The following is a 20,346-nucleotide window of genomic DNA, read 5'->3' on the forward strand; positions in this document are numbered from 1 at the left end:
GATGCGACGTTTCGGGGGCGGGACCGGGGGCGTGGCGCCAGCCCGGGGTATGGTCGAGGCCTCCGGACCAGCCCCCGGGTCGGATGACGGCGCGCCAGCAGTCCGCTGGCGCGCGTAGATTTACATCTCCTTCTAGCAGGCGTAAATCGAGGGACAAAGGTAAGAGGGGGTTAGATAGGGCCAGGGGGGTGGGTTAGGTAGGGGAAGGGAGGGGAAGGTGAAGGGAGGGCGAAAGAAAGTTCCCTCCGAGGCCGCTCTGATTTCGGAGCGGCCTCGGAGGGAATGGAGGCAGGCTGCGCGGCTCAGCGCGCGCAGGCTGCCCAAAATCGGCAGCCTTGCGTGCGCCGATCCAGGATTTTATAAGATACGCGTGGCTATGCGCGTATCTTATAAAATCCAGCGTACTTTTGTTTGCGCCTGCTGCGCGAACAAAAGTACGCGCTCGCGCTCTTTTTTAAAATCTACCCCAGAGATTGTATGGAATTATATGTTACCGGTTATCTATTGGCACCTCTGCTTAGTACTAACATTTGTTTTGCCTAATTGTGCCTGCCTGTAAACCGTTATGATGGTAAATAACTTAATGATGATATAGAAAAGATTTTAAATAAATAAATAAATGTACTTCTGAACCTCACCCCAAACATTCATTTTCTTCCCCCAGTACTTGTGATGTTTGCAAAATAGCATATGTGCTTGTACATGCTACTTAAATGCATATATGACAATTTTATGTAAGTAACTCTCTAATTGCCCCCTAGGAGGAAAATTGTGGTTTTGCTTGGAAAATTTGTGGCATGAGAAGGTCTGCTAAACTGTTTTTTTTTAGTCTCTATCAATTCAGAGGTAAAAGGCTCTCCTCGGTTGCATTTTGCTTTTCTGTGGATCCTCTAAAGAAGACCTATGCATTTATGAGGCATTGCTGCTTGCTGCCCATGCACCTTGTGAGAAGGAAGGAATATTTCTTTAAAAGATAAATACTGAAACCCAATAACAGTTTTCCAGTGATTTGTTTTACCCCAATCAGCTGCAACATGAACCTTCCAGAATGCCAATAATAAATATTTTCTCTTTATTACCTCAAAATATGAATAAATATCACTAAAAGGAATAGCCAAGTTATACAAACTGATGTAGATTTTCTTTAGTCTCTTTACAAACAAATGTGCAATATTTGTAACATGAAACATATGAATAGTAAATTGTTTTCTATTATTTCTGTGTGTGGCATATATTTCAGAAACAGAATGTAAAAAACAGATAAATGGATCAAGACAGATGTTATATTTATACATGATTGTAAAAAGGAATCATATCTCAAAATACTGCAATTGTCTCTACAACTTTCCATTATTATTTATGCATTGTCCTTGTATAATATAAATGTAACTACTTAGTTCAACATGAACTAATATTTACGTAGCATCCTGTATAAATTAATGGTGTAATTTTATGTAACCTAAATTATCTAATAATGTCTTAAACCTATGACAAGTCTTCCATTTTTTAATTCACCAGTTTGCATTTAAACAGCTGCTAGCATCTTAAGAGTACAAAATGGATTTTATTTCTTGACAAGATAATTAATTAAGCGTAAACTCACAGAAAAATTCCAGTTACTTTTTGTCTACCACAAGCTGCTTTAAGAGAAAGCCTGGCTTTTTGATTGTTAATCTAGGAAGAGCGTACACTGCAGTGCTACTGCTCCTTACAGGGAACATATTTCATACTGGATTCTTTGCTGCAAAGCCTACAGGTACTTGCACCAAATTTAACAGGGAGCGTATTGTGGTCTTTCCTTTTAAAAACTGTGGAAGGTGCAAAATATCCAAAGACATTTGCACCTGCTTTTTTGCATAGGGAGATTTGAGAGTTTTTTAAAAATAGAAAATATCTTCTATGTGCATTATATTCTGATCCCACCCAAAACATGATGCCTGGTAAAGCCTCTCAGATGTGTCTAAAAGCAGGCGTGCTATGAAACACTGTGCATGCTTTAGGACTGAGGGAAGGCAATTATCAGTAAGTCGCTATTTCCCCATAGAGAAGCATCTATAAAATACCTCTGGACTATTCAAAAAAATGAAAAAAAAACCCAAAAACAATCTTACTAATAAGAGGTACAGATATGCTGACATTGAGGATAACGCTTCTATGGCCAAGTCCAAAAGCAAAGGACATCTAAGCAGCATGGTCAGAATTATCAAGAAGGCTGCTCACCATGTAAAAATGTTGCGGTAATTTTGTGATGGGTTTGACAGTTGCTTGGTCTTGCTTGTAAGTACACTATTCTTAACATAAGGCATGGGGGCGACCTGCACAGCGCGACAGTTACTGCCCTTGGTAGACACTTGGGGGTAACCTGCAAGGAGCAGCAGCTGCTGCTGTAAGCTCACCAGGCAGACTGGAAGGATAATTTGGTCTTTTTCTGCCGACAATAGTATGTTACTATGTTATGTTATGTATGAAAGAGTCAGTGGTGTTTTCTGCTAGGTCTCCAACCTGGACCTTTCTGAACGGTTTCCTTTTCCCCATTGGCAAAAAGTGGAAGGGGAAGGCCACTGCTGGACTCAACCCGATACCTTTTCTTGTTTAGAAAATTACCACTGACAACAGTAAACAGCTATATTTCTTTCCATTATTTTCCATTTCTCGTTTGACAAGACAGCCTTGAGTGAGCCCTGAAACCAGCACTTCTCTTTAGGGTTTTTTTTTTTTTTTTAACTCCTTCTGACTTCATTTAGCAGGTCCTCTTCAGAAATGACCATTTAAAGTTAGAAAGGAGAAAATGAAATACTATAAAACAATAGCATATGGCTTATTGAGAAACAGTAAAATGTGAATAAAACGAGGAACTTATTTTGATTCCTGCATACACTACAAAAGACATCAAAAACGTTTTCAATCTAGGCACATTATTCCTTGACACCTACACATGCATGCATGGCTGGTTACAAACTCATGTTTGCTTTATTATTCAAATCAGCTAGACAGCAAGATCAATGTGTGTGCCATAAAAGGTGGATGTGACGTTTCAGAAATAAAACTCCTTTCCCTAGTGAAGTGGCTGGTTAAGGGTCTTCTTCCATATCATCAGTATTAGGGGCCATAATGAAATGTTTTGGGTATGTTAGGTTGTGTTCATCCGCATATTCTTCCCAGCGGGCATCATCACTCTCATGAGTAATGTAACGTTCTCCAATTCGTGTTTCAAACTCTCGAAGGTCAAGCCAGGTTTGATAATCCTAGAATAAATGAGACATTACAGTATGGAAATGTTAGGTGTAAGTATTCAGTTGGAGTTTTTGCTAAAAGCCAAGCCATAAAGCCAATAAAATTTGTTGTATTATATGGAGGTAATTTTGTAACAGCCCATATAAAGCAGAGTTGCTTACCTGTAACATATGGGTGACAGCATAAAAAACGTACGTCAAAGTTTCTAGAACTTTCACTGAGCCTCTCTGAGAATACATTATACCACGCATCCACATGGGCTCTGCTCAGCCTTGAGGATTAAAATAATAAAATAAAGTAAGAACAAAACCCACGAAGTGGAAACCCAGTTCCGCAGGGTGGCAGGTGGGTTTCGTGAGGACTGATAGCCTTCTGTCCTCAGAGAACAACTGTTACAGGTAAGCAACTCTGCTTTCTCCAAGAACAAGCAGGATGGCAGTCCTCACACATGGGTGAATCCCTAGCTACAGACCGGCCCCTCAACAAAAAAGGAGACAAACAGAACAAGTGCCAATGGGCACAACAAGAACAATGTTTTGTTGGTAACAAGAGGAGGGCTGCCTGAACAGAAATAATGGACACTAGAAGGAAACAGAGTTGGGTTCTAACCCTGAAACAAGTTCTGAAGGACAGACTGGCCAAAACTGCTGTCATGTCAGCCATCCCTATTCCAAAAGTAATGAGATGTGAATGAGTGGATAGAACTCCACATCACAGCTCTGCAGATCTCCTCCATGGGAACTACTCACAAGTGTGCCACCGACTCTGTCATGGCTTGAACTGTGTGAACCTTGACATGGCCCCATGGTGAAATTGCACCTGGGCATTACAGGAGGAGATGCAGTCTGCTAACCAACTGGAAAGCATCTGCTTGGCAATGGTGATCCTCAATGTATTCTGATCAAAAGAAACAAAAAGTTGGGTGGCCTATCTTTGGGCTTTAGTTCTCTCCAGACAGAAGGCTAAGGATCTTTTGCAGTCCAAACTGTGCAGGGCTTGTTCGACTTGGTGTGAATGGGGCCTAGGAAAAAATGTTGGCAGGATGATGGACTAGTTAAGATGGAAGTCAGACACCACCTTAGGCAGGAACTTAGGGTATGTGTGCAATACCACCCTAACATAGAAAAACTTTGAGTAGGTGGATAAGTCTATAAGGCTTGGAGCTCACTGACTCTGCTTGCTGAAGTGACCACAACCAAAAACATGACCTTCCAGCTCAGGTACGTCAGGTCACAGGAGCACGGTGGCTTGAAAGGAGCTTTCATCAGCTGAACTAAAACCACATTGAGGTCCCAAGACACAGTGGGAAGCCTTAGGGGAGCCAGATACATGGTCCTGAGCACCATCCCATTGGAGAGGGCCCATAACCATATCTGGACCACTTCCTGACAAAGGAGGTATGAATCTGTACTTCCCTGCTTGATGACATACCACATTGCTACTTGGTTGTAAGGTCTGTATCTGCTCAATTTTGTTGGATGGTCGATATGAAAACGCCCAGAGTGTACCTGATTGCCCGGTGCTCCAGGAAATTGATTTGACACAGTGGTTTCCGGGTGAACCATAAATTCTGGGTGTGGAGCCCATGGACATGAGCTCCCTAGCCCATGGTGGATGCACAATTTGGACCTAAGGACTTTGAAAGGATACTCCGCTCCCCCCCTCCCCCATTCCAGATTGGAAGTTATCCACCACCAGGACAAGAAGTCCCAGAGAGGTGGGATGACTCATATGCAGTCCTTGCAGATCCTGTGTGGCTTGTCATTACAGAGACCTTATGAGTCCATTGGGCTTTTGGCATGTGCAAACGTTACAAGGGAGTGCCATGTACTGTTGCTGCCATGTGGCTCAACAGTCTCAAGATGTACCATGCTGAAACCTGCTGGTTCGCTTGAATCTCTGCTGCGATGGTCATCAAACTGATGGCCCGCTGCCAGCGCAGGAAGGCCTTTGCCTGAGCCATTTCTAGCAGGGGTTCAATGACATCCAAGTCCAGTGACAGGCTGAGGTAATTGATGATGAACCCTAGTGACTCCAGCACTTGGATGGTTGAGCACATGGTTTCTATGGACAGTGTCCAAGAGCTGCTCTTGACCAGTCAATCATCCAGATAGGGGAAAACGTGGACTCCGAACCTGCAAAGGTGTGCCGACACCATGGCTAAGCATTTTGTGTTGACACATGGGGCTGATGCTAACCCAAATGGCAAAAAGTGGAACTGGAAGTGCTGTTTTCCAGTCTTCTGGAACTACTCCAGACTAAAGAAGTATTGAAAATGTCAGCCAGCAGAGCTTCCAGGACATCTCTAAGTTCCCTTAGTACCCCCAGATGTATCCCATCTGGCCCCATTGCCTACAAGTAAGAATCCCAGCAAAGTTTACATTCCCACAGACAAGAACAAACTACAAAATGTTAACCATCATCCCCCAAAAGTGTATGAGCCCATGGGTCTCAGAATATCAAAACACCCCAACAAATCTACATTTAAAAATTGATTTAGATGTCAACAGGTACCCTAAAAATGTTTACAACATTTTGCTGGATTGTAAAAATTGATGAACTTTGCCTCAAAATGATCTGTATATATCGAAAAATTGGATATATCAATGGCAGATGAGATCCTGTTGAATAGGTTATAAGATCATGGATACGGATTACAAAATTAATTGGCCAGTACTTTCTACTTGCTATCAAAGCAATGGACTAGGAAATTACAGTGGATGATAAACCAGACACGAACATTCCAGTCAAGCAGCTGAGTGATAAAGAAGCTCTCTTGTCACTTCATGGTCGCCAGTAGGCCACAACTGGCGTGTATGAGGTGTACTCTGGCCTCATGTTTGAGGAGATAGATTAAGGAAATAAAATGCAAGAAAAAACAAACTGAACTATTTAAAGAGACAGAAGGCTTTACCATATAAAAGGTATCAGAAAATGCATCATTTTCTTAGGGAAAATTTGAGGATCCATGATTACATTTTAAAAACATATTAAAGGGGAAGTATTTAACTTCAAAGCACCTAATAAAACAGACTGGAGAGTTTTCATCAAGTCCACAGGAAGAAATTATTTTTTATTATTATTATTTTTTTATTTTTTAACGGTGTGGTCAAGTTGTGGAAGTGCTTCTATCACTTGGGTTTCCAACTCTGGTCCACAAGGGCAGACATGTCTGATTTTCAGGCTAATCAAATTATGGAAATTAGTCTTGTTTTTAGAACAGATATTTACAAATATATCTGATTCATTGTCGACACCTCAAAATTCAGATCAGTTTGCGGCCCTTGTTGGGAAAATCTTATTCTAAAGGAAGTTGTCATTTAGCTATAGCTATTGACTTGTTTTTCTTCCTTTGTCTTTGTGAGTTCCCCTCATCTATAGCCACATCACCCCTTCCTCTTTTTGTAACCAAACCATCACAACAATCTTTAACCAGGGCCTGGTAACTGTGTATCCGGAATCTGATCAGTATGCGTTGCTTGTTGTGCAATGACTGGGGAGGGGTAGGGCTTTGAAAATCCGGCCCAATGATTTTGTTTTAGTTTAAATATATGTATACGTTTGATTTTAATTACAAATGTGGTGATTGTTTTGATGTTTAGTAATTGTAATTGTAATATGTCATGGTTGTAAATCAGGCTGAGCAGTTCTGTAGAAGAGACACATAAGTGTAATCACATTTTTAAAAAATTAAATAAATATTAACATACACATTTTGAAGCTAGGTAATGGCATCTGGTGTTTTCATATGAATGTTGGTCATGTTCCTGGAAAATATTGCAGAGGGCAGTCAAAGACATGCCCATTGTTTGACTTTTGCTGCTATAATCATAACTAGTAACATATTAACATAGTAATGACGGCAGAAAAAGACCAAAATGGTCCATCTAGTCTGCCCAGCAAGCTTCCCAAGGTAGTAACTGCCGCTCCATGCAGGCTACCCCCATGTTTCTCTTAAGGGTAGTAACTGCTGCTCTTAAGGGCAGTAACTGCCACTCAGACACTTTTCGTGTCACTAGAGGTACTCGACAAGGCTGCCCGCTCTCCCCTTTTCTCTTTCATCACCGCTACTGTCTATCCAGTTGACTGAGGAGGTGAGGGGAATACAGTTGCACTCTGAGAAGCAATCCAAGTTATTTAAATATGCAGCCTTTGCTGATAATATATTAGTCTTTCTTACGGACTCCAAATGGTCGCTGAATTCTTTGCTGTCACTTTTTAATTCTTTTAGAGTCTTTTCTGGATTGCGGCTGAATCAGGACAAATCAGAGCCATTGGCCTTCCCAGAGGCCCTTAAAGAGTGATGGGGGAAATCTTTCCTTTTGCAGTGGGCTGGGGACTCTATCCAATATCTTGGTGTCCGTCTTTCTACTAATTGCACTGCCATCTATGGTCTCAATATACCAGGTCTGTTAAATCTCACCCAGGACAAGCTGCAAGCATGGCAGGATTTGCCGCTTTCTCTACGGGGCAGAATTAACCTATTTAAAGTGTTCATTCTTCCCAAATGACTTTAGGTCTTGCAGAACTTGCCGCTCCATGTCAAACATCAAGACCTCTTACATCTTGATAGAGTTTTATGCATTTTTATATGGCAATGCTATACCAAAAGAGATCTCCCCCAAGTGTATACTTAATATCACTCTCAAAAACGCCAGGCAAAAAGTCACGTATTCCCCTAGTTTGGTTGAAAACAAGATGGGGGTCAGAAGGTTTGGGAGTCCCTGACCTTGTCAATTACAATTTAGCGGCCAACCTACGTATTGTTCGGGAATGGCTTTTAGGACTTAAGTTTCCATCAATATAAAAGTTAACCACATCTTCCCTGTTTGGTTAATATCCAGTTCAAAGTTACCCATCTCTCATACGGAGGATCTAGTCCAGGTACTGGACGTGAAACTTTATTTGGGACATTACTGTTGTTCTATTGAGATCTCCATTTTTCCTCACTATTAAAACAAGGTATATCATTTGAATCTTTCCCATGCTGGTTTCCTTGATTTTAGTCACAATCTTGGCAAACCTTCCATCCTACAATGTATAAGATGTGACAAGTTTTTAAAGATGTGATTGGCAAAATGGGTGCCTGAGGCATCCTTTCTGATATAAGGGGAAGCAATGTTCACCAGTGCTGGAAGCCAGTCAACAATCCAGTTGACTTCGATGCTCTTGTAATGATAAGCATAACTATGTTTAGTTGCACATCTTGCAACTTGGTGTGGTGACTATCTCTCCTGCAGGACCATACACCAGAGACATACAGACACAGCCTACTGGTTTTCAAGGGGCTAATTTACCTCAGAAAAAGAAATCAATTTATTATATAATTTAGGGGTAATTTTTCTAACAGCGCATATAAATGTATGGATTAATACATGCATAATGTAGAATGGAGTAACATCCTAGTAGCTAGAACAGTGGGTTGTGAACCAAGAAAGCCAGGGTTCAAACCCTGTTTCTCCCACAGATGCTCCTTGTGACCTGGGCAAGATACTTCACCTTTCATTGCCTCAGGTACAACCTTAAAGAACTATTTACTAAGCTGGAGTATTTTCCCTGGAGGGCAAAATATTGCAGGATTCAAGATTTCCCTGGAGGGCAAAATATTGCAGGATTCAGGATTTTTGCTGGAAAAAATACCACACCCAAGTAGCTACAACCCAGTACTACATGATGGCAGCCTCATATTCTGGGCCAATGTGACTCCAGAGTCTCCCCATTCTCCCATCCCATGGGTGAGCGTAAAAATTGGTGGGGTCTATTGAAACCTCTACTCCTATCTTGTAGCCTCCCCACCCCTCCCCAATAGGCTGCTAAATGTTCAGAATTTTAAAAACTACTCGAAAGGTAGCCCTGCCCCCTTGCCTTAAAACCTCTCAATTTTGTAAAACATTAATACAATTATTCCCCTCCCTTCTAGCCCCCATCTCCCTGGCCCTTTGTGATCCTCCCAACTTTCTGGTATCCTGGAGCACTTACATTAATGATCTGGTGGTGATATAGGGTACAGCCTTGGAGCACCCATCATGATCTGGGGCAGACAATATCTAAAATGGCACTGGCCAGCCTCAAGATAGGCAAAGGAGCACGTGAGGCTGACTAGAGCCATTTTGAAAATAGTGTTGACCCCTGAACACAGGGGGGTAGATTTTATAATTTTGTGCGAGCGCGTACTTTTGTTCGTGCACCAGGCGCGAACAAGAGTACGCGGGATTTTAATAGATACGCTCGTAGTCGCGCGTATCCATTAAAATCCGGGATCGGCGCGTGCAGGGCTGCCGATTTTGGGCAGCTTGCGCGTGCCGAGCCGCGTAGCCTGCCTCTGTTCCCTCTGAGGCCACTCCGAAATCGGAGCGGCCTCGGAGGGAACTTTCTTTCACCCTCCCCTCACCTTCCCCTCCCTTCCCCTACCTAACCCCCCCCCCCGGCCCTATCTAAACCCCCCCCTACATTTATCGCCGGATTTACGCCTGCCGGAGGCAGATGTAAATGTGCACGCACCAGCGGGCTGCTGGCGTGCCATCACCCGACCCGGGGGCTGTTCCAGAGGGCGCGGCCACGCCCCCGGGCCGAAACCATGCCCGCGGCGCCTCCCCCGAAACGTCGCGTCACCCGCGTCACGCCCCCGAAACGCCGCGTCACGACTGCCCCGCCCCCGGCACGCCTCTCCATGCAAGTCCCGGAGCTTGTGCGCGCCGCCAAGCCTATGAAAAATAGGCTCGGCGCGCGCAGGGGGGGTTTGGGGTAGGTTTTCAGGGGGTACGCGCGTACCCCTTTGAAAATCTACCCCCAGGGAACGCAGCTTGCTTCTACACTAAGCCATTAAGATATTAATGTAAGTGCTCTGGGGTACCAGGGAGGGCCAGAAGGGGGTCAAAGGGGGTGCAATATTATTTTTTACAAAGGGGGGAGGGAATTTTGGAATGGGGAATAGAGCTATCTTCCAAGCACTTTTTTAAAAAATTTGGAACATTTATACACCTCAGGCAGCAGAGGGGGTGGCGGTGGGAGAGGGGGGATCTCAATAGACCAACACCAATTTTTATACCTTGGGGGGCTAGGGGAGATTCCAGGGCTGCACCAATCCTTTTAAGGCCTGAGCGTGGGAGCACTGAGACATGTGTTACTGTGTAAATTCTCTCTGAAGATTACCCAAGCAAAGTTACCTGCACACAAGTACACCTGCTGATTGGTGCAGATAATTTTGTTATGAAAATTTATAAAATCAAAAAATATATCTGTACATGAAAACAAACTTAGACCCCGCCCCTAGAATATTTCTCTTGAATAAGGGTAAAAATGCACACCTATAGGCCTCATGCGAGGACATTTATACTCATATTGGGCAGGCAGGTAATTTTATAAAAGGATATTTCTATGGGAAAAACACTGCTTTACCTGCAGAAATACCTTTTCAAAATTACCCTCCTTATGATGCCAATTCCTAACTTGCAGTATTTTCTATGGGAAAGCAGCTGATTTGCACACAATTTGGTACAGATGCTAATAAGGTTGGAGCATGTATAGCAACAATGAACATTAAATTTATGGCAATGAGCCAGAATCCATAGTCATGCAGAATTAAAGGGGCCCTGCACCCTGTGAGAGCACCTCCTGCCCCTCCATAGTGCAGCAGAAATTCCCTGGTGGTTGTAGTGGGCCCCCTACTCCCTGCCTCTCCCCCCCCCTCCCCCACTCCGTTATGAACCAAATACGTTTATGGCACTTCTCCATGGTCACAAGACAAGAATACAGTACTTAGATTTTGTAGAAAGTATAATTTTTTATTAAGCAATAAAAGTATTCTTGGGAGATGCTGGATGCCCGTTCTCTGACAAACTGACCATCAGCATCTCGTTGTATATATGAAATGATCCTTCTTTTATAGGTAAAGTATAATACAGTACTAGGTCAGAAATTCTTAAGTTGCATGACCACCTGGAGTATTATTTACATAGGTTGTCATGTTAACAGCATGATAAATTATCCCTAAGTTACCCTGACCAGTTCTGCAAGTGGGGGCCCATTTACCATCACTCTTTAAATAAGATTTTATTCTGTTAAAATCTTGCTGCTCACAGCAATATTCATATCTTAGGCTGTGTTTACAGATGCCCCTGTAATCGCCATTCTAGCCTGCGGTTCTGACCGTTGCCATCTGTTCTTGTGACCCTATAATTAGGCATCACAAATTGTCTCCAGCTTCAACTGCTGTCCAGATTTCCTTAGAATTCCTCCAGGTCAGGCTCAGTAGGGCATTTAAAGTTCACATAACCAGAAAGGCTAAGATAGCAGAGGATACTGGGTCAGTTGCCGTCTCCATGTTGATCTCAAGCTCAAGCACACATATCATTCCCAAGACTGAAAATGTTACATTTAAACCCCTTAGGGAAACTCCACTTCTTCCTGTCCATCCCCTTGTCCCCTAAAATCCATGAAAAGCTCTATTGGGGTCAATTCTCCAATGTGCCTCCAAAGGATTACCCTATCAAAGGGTTGATCTTCTGGGGCAGGAGATACCTAATTATTCCTGCCCTGATGGTGCCCAGGTTTCAGAATGGCACCGGCTGACTGCATGAGCTCCTTTACACGTGTCAGAGTTGCTCCTGAGTTCAACTGGTAGCATTATGAAACAGGGCACTGGTGGGTCAGGAGCAGTGTGACTCGCTCCGGCCCTCAAAAGGCCACCTGTTTGATGGGATAAGTTTTAGGAGGTACAAGGAGGGGTGGGGCATTAAACCCTAATGGTGATTTTGATGGATTCTGGGGGACAAAGGAGGGAGTCAAACTTTCTTAAGGGGTTTAAATTTAATATTCACTATCTTTGAGGGACTTGGGGTGGGCCACGACAACCACCAGGGAATTTTTGCTATACTGTGGGGGAGCAGGAGAGTATTCACACAGGCCACAAGGCCTCTTTAAACTTGAGCAGAGGTTCCTGTGAATCGCTGCTTCCTGAGTCCATTCTAAAAAAAATGTAATTTATTTATTTATTTGTTTTTCTTTAGCAAAAAAGGGCCCACAAAGCCTTTTTCGTGCATCGATTTTCACAAAATTCACCAGAAATGGGCTGCTTTGCATAATTTTGCATCATAGCAGTTCATTAGTTCGGAAGCTGAATAAACTTTCACATGTAGCAGACTATGCGCAAATGTTTACTAACACAAAGCTTTTGCAAACTTTTTTTTTCACAAAAGGGGTTTTTGCAAAAAATGTTAAGCAAAAAGCTGACACTTTAGTGATTTTGTGCTTTTCTGGGTGTTGCGCAATATTTTTCACGCAAAAATGTCTTTTGCAAAAAATGTTTACTTTTGAACATCGGCTTCTATGCACGTAAAAGAAGAATTCAGATCCTTGATAATTTTTCAGAAAATGAAAACAAAAATTCTAAACTATAAATTCCATTTTAACCAGCAGTGCAGCAATCACTGAAATAATTTGAAGATTTATTTGCCCACTGAACTGGTTGAAAGGGGCACTTCAATATGAAATACTGCTTTAATACAAATTAATGTGGCCTGGTATTGCATTTTAGGTTTTAGGCTGTAGCATTTACAGGTTAACCCAAAGTCTACTTACTTGTAGCCAGGGATGACTAAGTGATTTGTCAACACTGAAACGTTTTCTCATCTTCACTTGAAGCAAATTGTTTATTAAATCAGTAGCTGAAAAAAAAAGTCCTTAGAAGTTATTCATTTGTTTAAATGGCAATTAATTACCAATATTTTTTTATTCTATTTGCAATAATAAAAAAAATGCATCTCGTGTGATTTCCTTTGTTGTGTGCATTAAATTATCTTAAGTACTATTTTTAGGTTTTAGGTTTCACTTTTCGGTTTGTCTGCTCTGTCCTTCATATTTGGAACACAGGGTCTCCTTCAAACCGACATCTCATCTATCAAATCCCTCCTGAGAACCTGTATCTTTTCTGGGGCATTTCCTCTCTTTTTCCTTATCCTACTGGCTCATAAAGAGGGAGCAGAGAAGAGCATAAATGATTTCATTTGCATCTGTGTTTAATTGTTGTTGTATTTTATTATTTGTTTTTAATGAATTATGCTTGTTATTTTGCACACCGCCTTGGGTAATTTTTTTAAATCGGGAAGGCAGGTAATAAATATGTCAAACAACTAAATAAATTTTCCTTCACATCTTCCCTTACTATCTCTCTGATCTCCTATTACATGAAACCGTCACTGATGTGTACTGTACGCTTTTTTCCATTAATGTAGCCTACACAGACCTACTACTTTTTGTTTCTGTCTCTGCACTGCCTTTTCAAAGACAGTGCTGTAATTCTTGTTTTTCTGGAGATGTTACGGCATTCGGTGTTAATGCGCACACAAGCTTTAGGACCATTTTTCAAAGCACGTACGTCTGCTCTGAAAATGTGCATGCATGCGCAGAACCAGTACCAACATCCACTTGCACATTTACATCTGCTCCTCAGTCTGAGGTAAATCTTCAAAAAAATACGCGCGCGCGAACAAAAATATACCAGATTTTATAAGATACGTGCGTAGCCGCGCGTATCTTATAAAATCCGGGGTCGGCGCGCGCAAGGCTGCGCAAAATCGGCAGTCTGCGTGCACCGAGCCGCGCAGCCTGCCTCCGTTCCCTCCGAGGCCACTCCGAAATCGGAGCGGCCTCGGAGGGAACTTTCCTTCCGCGTCCCCCCACCTTCCCCTCCCTTATCTACCCCACCCCCCAGCCCTACCTAAATCCCCCCCCTACCTTTGTTAGGCAAGTTACGCCTGCTTGAAGCAGGCGTAACTTGTGCACGCCGCCCCAGCATAGGCCGCAGTGCCGGGGGACTCGGGCCCGCCCTCCCGGCCCGCCCCGGAACCGTCGCCACGCCCCCAGACCCACCCCGGACCGCCCCCTGCCCCCGGACACGCCCCCTCCCGCCCCTTTTAGGAAGCCCCGGGGCTTTGCGCGTGCCGGCGGCCTATGGAAAATAGGCGCGCTGGCGCGCGAGTGCCCTGCGCGCGTAAATCCTCCCGGATTTACGCGCGCAGGGGTTTTAAAATCTACCCCTCAGTGTAGTTGGGTACATGCAGATTTACACGTGTACTTTTGAAAACAGAAAATACGCGTGTAAATGGTTTTCCCAACCCAACTCCAAACCCCTGACCCTCGGGGGATTATCGCATTGTTTATATATTAATTCAATTAAAGCTTCTGTAAAATTCCCTATCCTGGCCTCCTAATATAGTTGAAAAGTTTGCAAAGGGCCAACATTTCCAAAAAGGCCTTGCAAAAGTCAAGTGAACACCCATCTGGCCCAGGACCTTTACTAGGGGCCACAGCCTAAATAGCCTTGGCTACATTTGCCACAGTGATAGGATAACTAAGCTCCTCAGAAACCTCCAGCGGTAGCTTATGCATTCCCACCTCTTTAAAATATGCATAAAAGTACGTGTGAAACTGATTTATGCACGCATACTGGTCCCAAATTGATTTCAAAATGCCACTTACATGTATATAACAGGATTTTATGCATGTTAAGCTGTTTTGAAAATCAAGCCCTGAAAGTCAAGGGAAGGGAAACTTTATTGTAGACTTTTATCTAGTTTAATTCTTACCTACTTTTATTTACATTCCAGTAACATGAGGATGATCTATGAATCAGATGGTTGCAGAAACACTGCAATCAGAATCAAAACTGGTAATTCATTCCATCATGCTTCAAGATGATGGAATGAATTTTGTAATTTTAAATTTTGTAATTTTAATTAAATTTTAATTAAATTTTAATTAAATTTTGTAATTTTAATTAAATTACGAAAATATTTAAGGATTTATTGTTATTGTTCAATGTTCTTTGTATTATGAATGGATTATATGTTATTGTTCAATGTTCTTTGTAAAAAAACCCTGATCTGACTTCCCAGACCAGGGCTATCTTTTCGTTCCATGTAAACCGGACTGATTTGTATTGTATACAGGAATTCCGGTATATAAAAATTATAAATAAATAAATAAATAAGATCATCTGCTATAAACAAACCTGGGCTGTTGATGGAAGATTGATGATTTCTCAAGAACTGTAAACTTAACGCCTATTTTTTTTTTTTACCTGATTTTGAAATGGAAAAGGAGTCTAACAAGATTAACGGGATTAATTAACTGTAATCTTTTATTTTAGAGTGTTATGTATTTCAAAGCAGAGAAAAATATTGCTTAACGTGATTCAAAACAAAAAAGTATCATACACAGTTTCACAACAAATTTATTCACAAAAAAATATCTTTCTTAGAAAAAAGAAGCATCAAACGGTCATTTAAGATTAGCAGTTTTCAAATTTAGATTTGCGCCCTGACCATTATCATCTGTTCTAAGTCTTTTTTTTTTTTTTAGTATAAAATTTCTTTTTATGTGAAACAAATATGTGTCCAAACGTTATCTTGCAGGAAAAACCGTGAGTCAGAATATCTCGGAAGCAAGATTCACTGAGAGGCTTTTTCATAAGCTAAGTGCTTTCTTGAATTTGAGTGTTATGATCCATTTCCTGCACGACTGTTTCAAGTACTGATAAAGTTTGGACACGAATTTGTTTCACATAAAAAAAAAAAAGCAATTTCTATATTAAAAAAAAAAAAGACAGGGCAGATGATGATGGTCAGAGCAGGAAGCTAAGTTTGAAAACTGATGAGCTTAGCTGCCCATTTGACTTTTTTTTTCTAAGAAAGATATTTTCCTGTGAATAAGATCTGTTTGAGACTGTTGTACGATTTTTGTTTTGATTCAGATTAAGCAATATTTATTTTGTCTGCTTTTTTCAGTACCATTTTTAATTTTTACAGACATTGGTTCTCTTTGTGCATTTAAAAGCAACGTAATACTGAATATTAATGTAACATTCCTGCATACTAATGTGCTTTTTCTGTAACAAACAATTATAGAATATTAAGTCCTTTCACCTTCTCCTGAAATTTCTTTCCATGGGCTGGGTGGATACATAAATGCTGCATTTTGAATTTGGTCATTAATGTCTTCATCTTCATTAAATGGAAATGTACCACTAAGGCTCACATAGATGATGACGCCCACTGACCACATATCCAGAGAACGATTATAGCCTTTGCTCCTAAGGACTTCGGGGGCAAGATATGCTGGTGTTCCCACCACAGATCGCCTGAAAGATTTTTCACCTATGATGCGTGCAAAACCAAAGTCACACAGCTTAACCTGAAAGAAAGGAAAATATTCCATGTGAAAAGACAAGCTATTCGGTAAAATGCAAAAATGGAGGATATTTCCTTAAACCAGATTCTGCAAAAAAAAAAAATATATATACACACACACACACACACACATTACATATGGAAAGATAAATGTGGCAGGAGAATGCTGAAGGGCCTGATGATTTGTAACATAAGCCAGTGCATTGACTGAAGTGAAAAACAAAATCTTTGCAGTGGCACAGTAATATCATTGTTTATTTTATTTCTGCATTCATCATAGCGTTCTACAACAGCATGTATTACAACTAATTAAATACAGGTAAAATAAGCCCCTTGTCTAAATAGCTCACAATTTAAGTTGCTATATGAGGCAATGTGAGCTAAAGAAGACTTATCCAATACATTTTAGCATATTACTGTTCTATGCAGGAAGCCTTACTGTACAAAATAAGTGTCCTGAAAAACATTAGCAAGGTCACAGTGACATGTGCATGTCTGTACATGCAACTGAAGAAATGTCATATATACACATGAAGGTTTATTATATGCTTGGTAAATAATGTGGTATGCCCATCCTCCATGCTATTTATCAAGTGCTCAATAACTGAACACTATATAATATCTGCCTTGGTCTGCTGTTAACTTACTAACATGCATGCTATTGAAAGAGATCAGCTAGCTGTAAACAGAGGGCCTGAAAAGTGAAGGCCATGGACAAGAGATAATACTAAACAACTGTACTACCTACAGGCCCCCGAGGATGAATATATTTCTCTTTACCAAAACAAAACATAACTAGCATTCACTCTTATTTCTTTTTCTTTTACAAATTTTACATACATAGGGAGTAGATTTTCAAAGGGTTATGCGCGTATTTTGCATAGGCTCGGCAACGCGCGCAAGCCCCGGGACGCGCATATGTTCCGGGGCGGGGCCGAGGCCTCTGGCACAGCGGCTGTGCTGGGGGTTGGTGCGCCGGCAGTTGGCAAGCGTAACTATTGAAAACAAGGTGAGGGAGATTTAGATAGGGCTGGGGGGGAGTGAAAGGAAAGTTCCCTCCAAGGCCGCTCGAAGGGAACGGGGAAAGCCATCAGGGCTCCCCTAGGGCTCGGCGTGCACAAGTGTGCACTCCCTTGTGCGTGCTAACCCCGGATTTTATTACTTGCGAGCGGTAGCGTGCACAAATGTACCCTGCGCGTGCAGGTTAGAAAATCTGCCCCATTATACCACAAATATATTTTCTCAAAGAAAACAGTGCTACATCAAAAAGACTCTTCAAACATTGCTCCATACCTCACAATGTACAAGGCACAGAGGTTTCACCGTGCTCTGTAAAGGGACAGTCTCTAAACTACTGTCATGATTCTCTGGATCAGTGCGATCACTGCTGTGGATATAATTTGGCCACTAGTATTTAGAAAGAAACTTCATCTTGAACAACAATGTTTGTTGCGGGTTGGGCCCCACCTATTGGCAAGTGACTACCCAGTGAGCACCTGCAGTCCTTCCCCCACATACTGTCCAATGTGAAAAAAAAGTTTTCAGAGAATACCAGCAAGTCAGAGGAGATATGGAAGAGGAGAGAATGCTGGAGAGAAGGAAGTGACATTGAAAGATACACTGACACACATTTGAGCACTTCAAAAATAAATTTGCCTTTCTTTACATAAGGCAAATGTATTTCCAAACAGGTTACAAGAGGACAAAGTTCTCTGCTGCCATTGACATGATTACTGTGGACTAAGATCGCTATAGGCATTCAGAGGCTTGAGGCTGAACTGCAGTTTGAGCTTCAAAAGCCTTTTTAAGCTGATCAATTGTTTTGGTTTGATTGCACAGCTCATTTTTGTGAGTTTTGAGGTAGTAGCAAACTGTATGGTACAGTCATTGTGGTGCCTGCATTGCAAGGTGGTTGTAGAAGGAGGAATGATCAGATGCTGGTGCACTTCTGAGTTAGGATGACTAGATTCTCCCTGGGTCTTCTGCTTTCATGTTTTCTTCTGTCTCCAACCACTTCCTCTCACACTGCAATTTGAAAATCCTTACTGACACAGAAGATGGATGGTTCTAAATATGCACTCATATAAAATTTCTGCTCTCTCTGATCTCTTCTCCTACAGTATAATAGTCTCCCAGTTCTTCACTCTGCACTGACAAAAAAAGCCCCAGAGAAACATATAACACATTGGCAGATAAAGACCATAAAGCCCACCTCCATCTTTTATCCCATTTTTCACAGACTTTAATTAATACTTGGCATTTCAATTCTCTTCATCACCACCACCAGAGATCTCTTGTGCTTATGTCCCACTTTCTTGAAATCAGACACTTTTTTTTGTCTCTACCAACTATAATGGGAGAATGTTGTATGGATCCGTCACCATTTCTGTGAAAAAATAGTTCCTTGAATTGTTTCCAAATTTTACTCATTTCATCCTCATCCAGTTCTTTCCTTCCTCTGCAAAAGGTCTGTTTCATACATATTTATTCCTTAGAGATATTTGAATTTATCTATCATATTTCTCTTCTCTCTCATTTTCTCCATGGTATACATGTTTAGGAACTTAAGTCTCTCACTATATATTTTATGGTGAAATCACTGATCATGTCAGTAACTGCCTTCTGAACAGCATCCATCTTGCCTATATCTTTTTGTAGGTGAGCTCCAGAATTGGACGCAATACTTTAAATGAGGTCTCACCAGAAATTTAAACAGAGGTATTATCACCTCATGTTTTCTACTGGTTATTTCTCTCCTTATTCCAGTAAAAAGGTATCCTTTGTCCAATAAAAAGGTGTAGCAGAGTTGCTTACCTGTAACAGATTTTCTCAGAGGACAGCAGGATGTTAGTCGTCACACATGGGTGACTTCTTCAGATGGAGCCCCAAACACGGAAAACGTATGTCAAAGTTTCTAGAACTTTTAGTTGGCCACACTGAGCATGCCCAGCATGCCCTATACCAGGCATCGAGATGGGGTCATTCTTTATTTATTTATTTATTTAGAAACTTTTATATACCGGTATTAGTGGGGACATCATACCGGTTCACATATTAACAAAAGATTTAGAAGTACATTTCAACAGGGGAGGCGAACTGGGCAGGGGGTTAACCTAGAGCAGTAGGGAAAATAGATTAAACAACAAGAAATCAACAAGAGGTCATAACAAGAAGACAACAATGTACATTGTGATTAGATTCCTTAATATAAGGAAAAGGGCGGTCACCTAGGGGGTATGAGCAATAGAGGGAAGGGAGGGTCTATTCTGTGTAGGCTTGGTTGAACAGGAATGTTTTTAGTTTCTTTTTGAATTTGATGGCGCAGGGTTCAAGGCGCAAGTGGACGGGTAGGGAGTTCCAGAGGGCGGGGCCGGCAATGGATATGGAGCGGTCACGGGTGGATGAGAGATGAGCTGCCTTCAAGGACGGTACATGTAGATTACCTTTGTTGGCAGATCTGGTGGCTCGGGAGGACAGGGGCGCAGTGAAAGGGAGGTCAAGCCAGTTGGAGTTGTGTGTGTGGATAGATTTGTGTACTATGGTCAGGGTCTTGTAATGTATACGGAAAAGGATGGGAAGCCAATGTAGATCCTTGAGGACAGGGGTAATATGTTCGTGTATGCGTGTGTTGGTAATGAGCCTTGCAGTGGCGTTTTGCAAAAGTTGAAGGGGTTTTATTGAAGATAAGGGGAGCCCTAGGAGGAGGGCATTACAATAGTCCAGTTTGGAGGTAAGGGTGGCTTGGATCACTGTGCGGAGATCTTGGGTGTACAGCAGGGGTCGGAGTTTCTTAAGAACGTTGAGTTTGAAGAAGCCTGCTTTGAGGATAGATTTGATTTGTGGTTTCATGCTAAGGTTGGGATCAAGGAGAACTCCGAGGTCCCTAACAGCTGGTTGACCTGAGAGGAGGTTAAGTTTAGGGTCA

General features: G+C 41.9%; 1 protein-coding gene across 1 annotated transcript in view; it reads right to left on the minus strand.

Annotated features, from left to right (window-relative positions):
• Positions 1 to 2,670: 2,670 nt before the first annotated feature.
• Positions 2,671 to 20,346, minus strand: part of PRKD3 (protein kinase D3) — a 218,111-nt gene continuing 200,435 nt past the window's right edge. The window contains 3 exon segments of the mRNA XM_029594096.1: positions 2,671 to 3,245; positions 12,814 to 12,899; positions 16,158 to 16,425. Coding sequence (XP_029449956.1) covers positions 3,072 to 3,245; positions 12,814 to 12,899; positions 16,158 to 16,425 — 528 coding nt within the window. The 3' untranslated portion in view covers positions 2,671 to 3,071.

The sequence above is a fragment of the Rhinatrema bivittatum genome, chromosome 3 (assembly GCF_901001135.1).
Source record: "Rhinatrema bivittatum chromosome 3, aRhiBiv1.1, whole genome shotgun sequence".
Classification (NCBI taxonomy): domain Eukaryota; kingdom Metazoa; phylum Chordata; class Amphibia; order Gymnophiona; family Rhinatrematidae; genus Rhinatrema; species Rhinatrema bivittatum.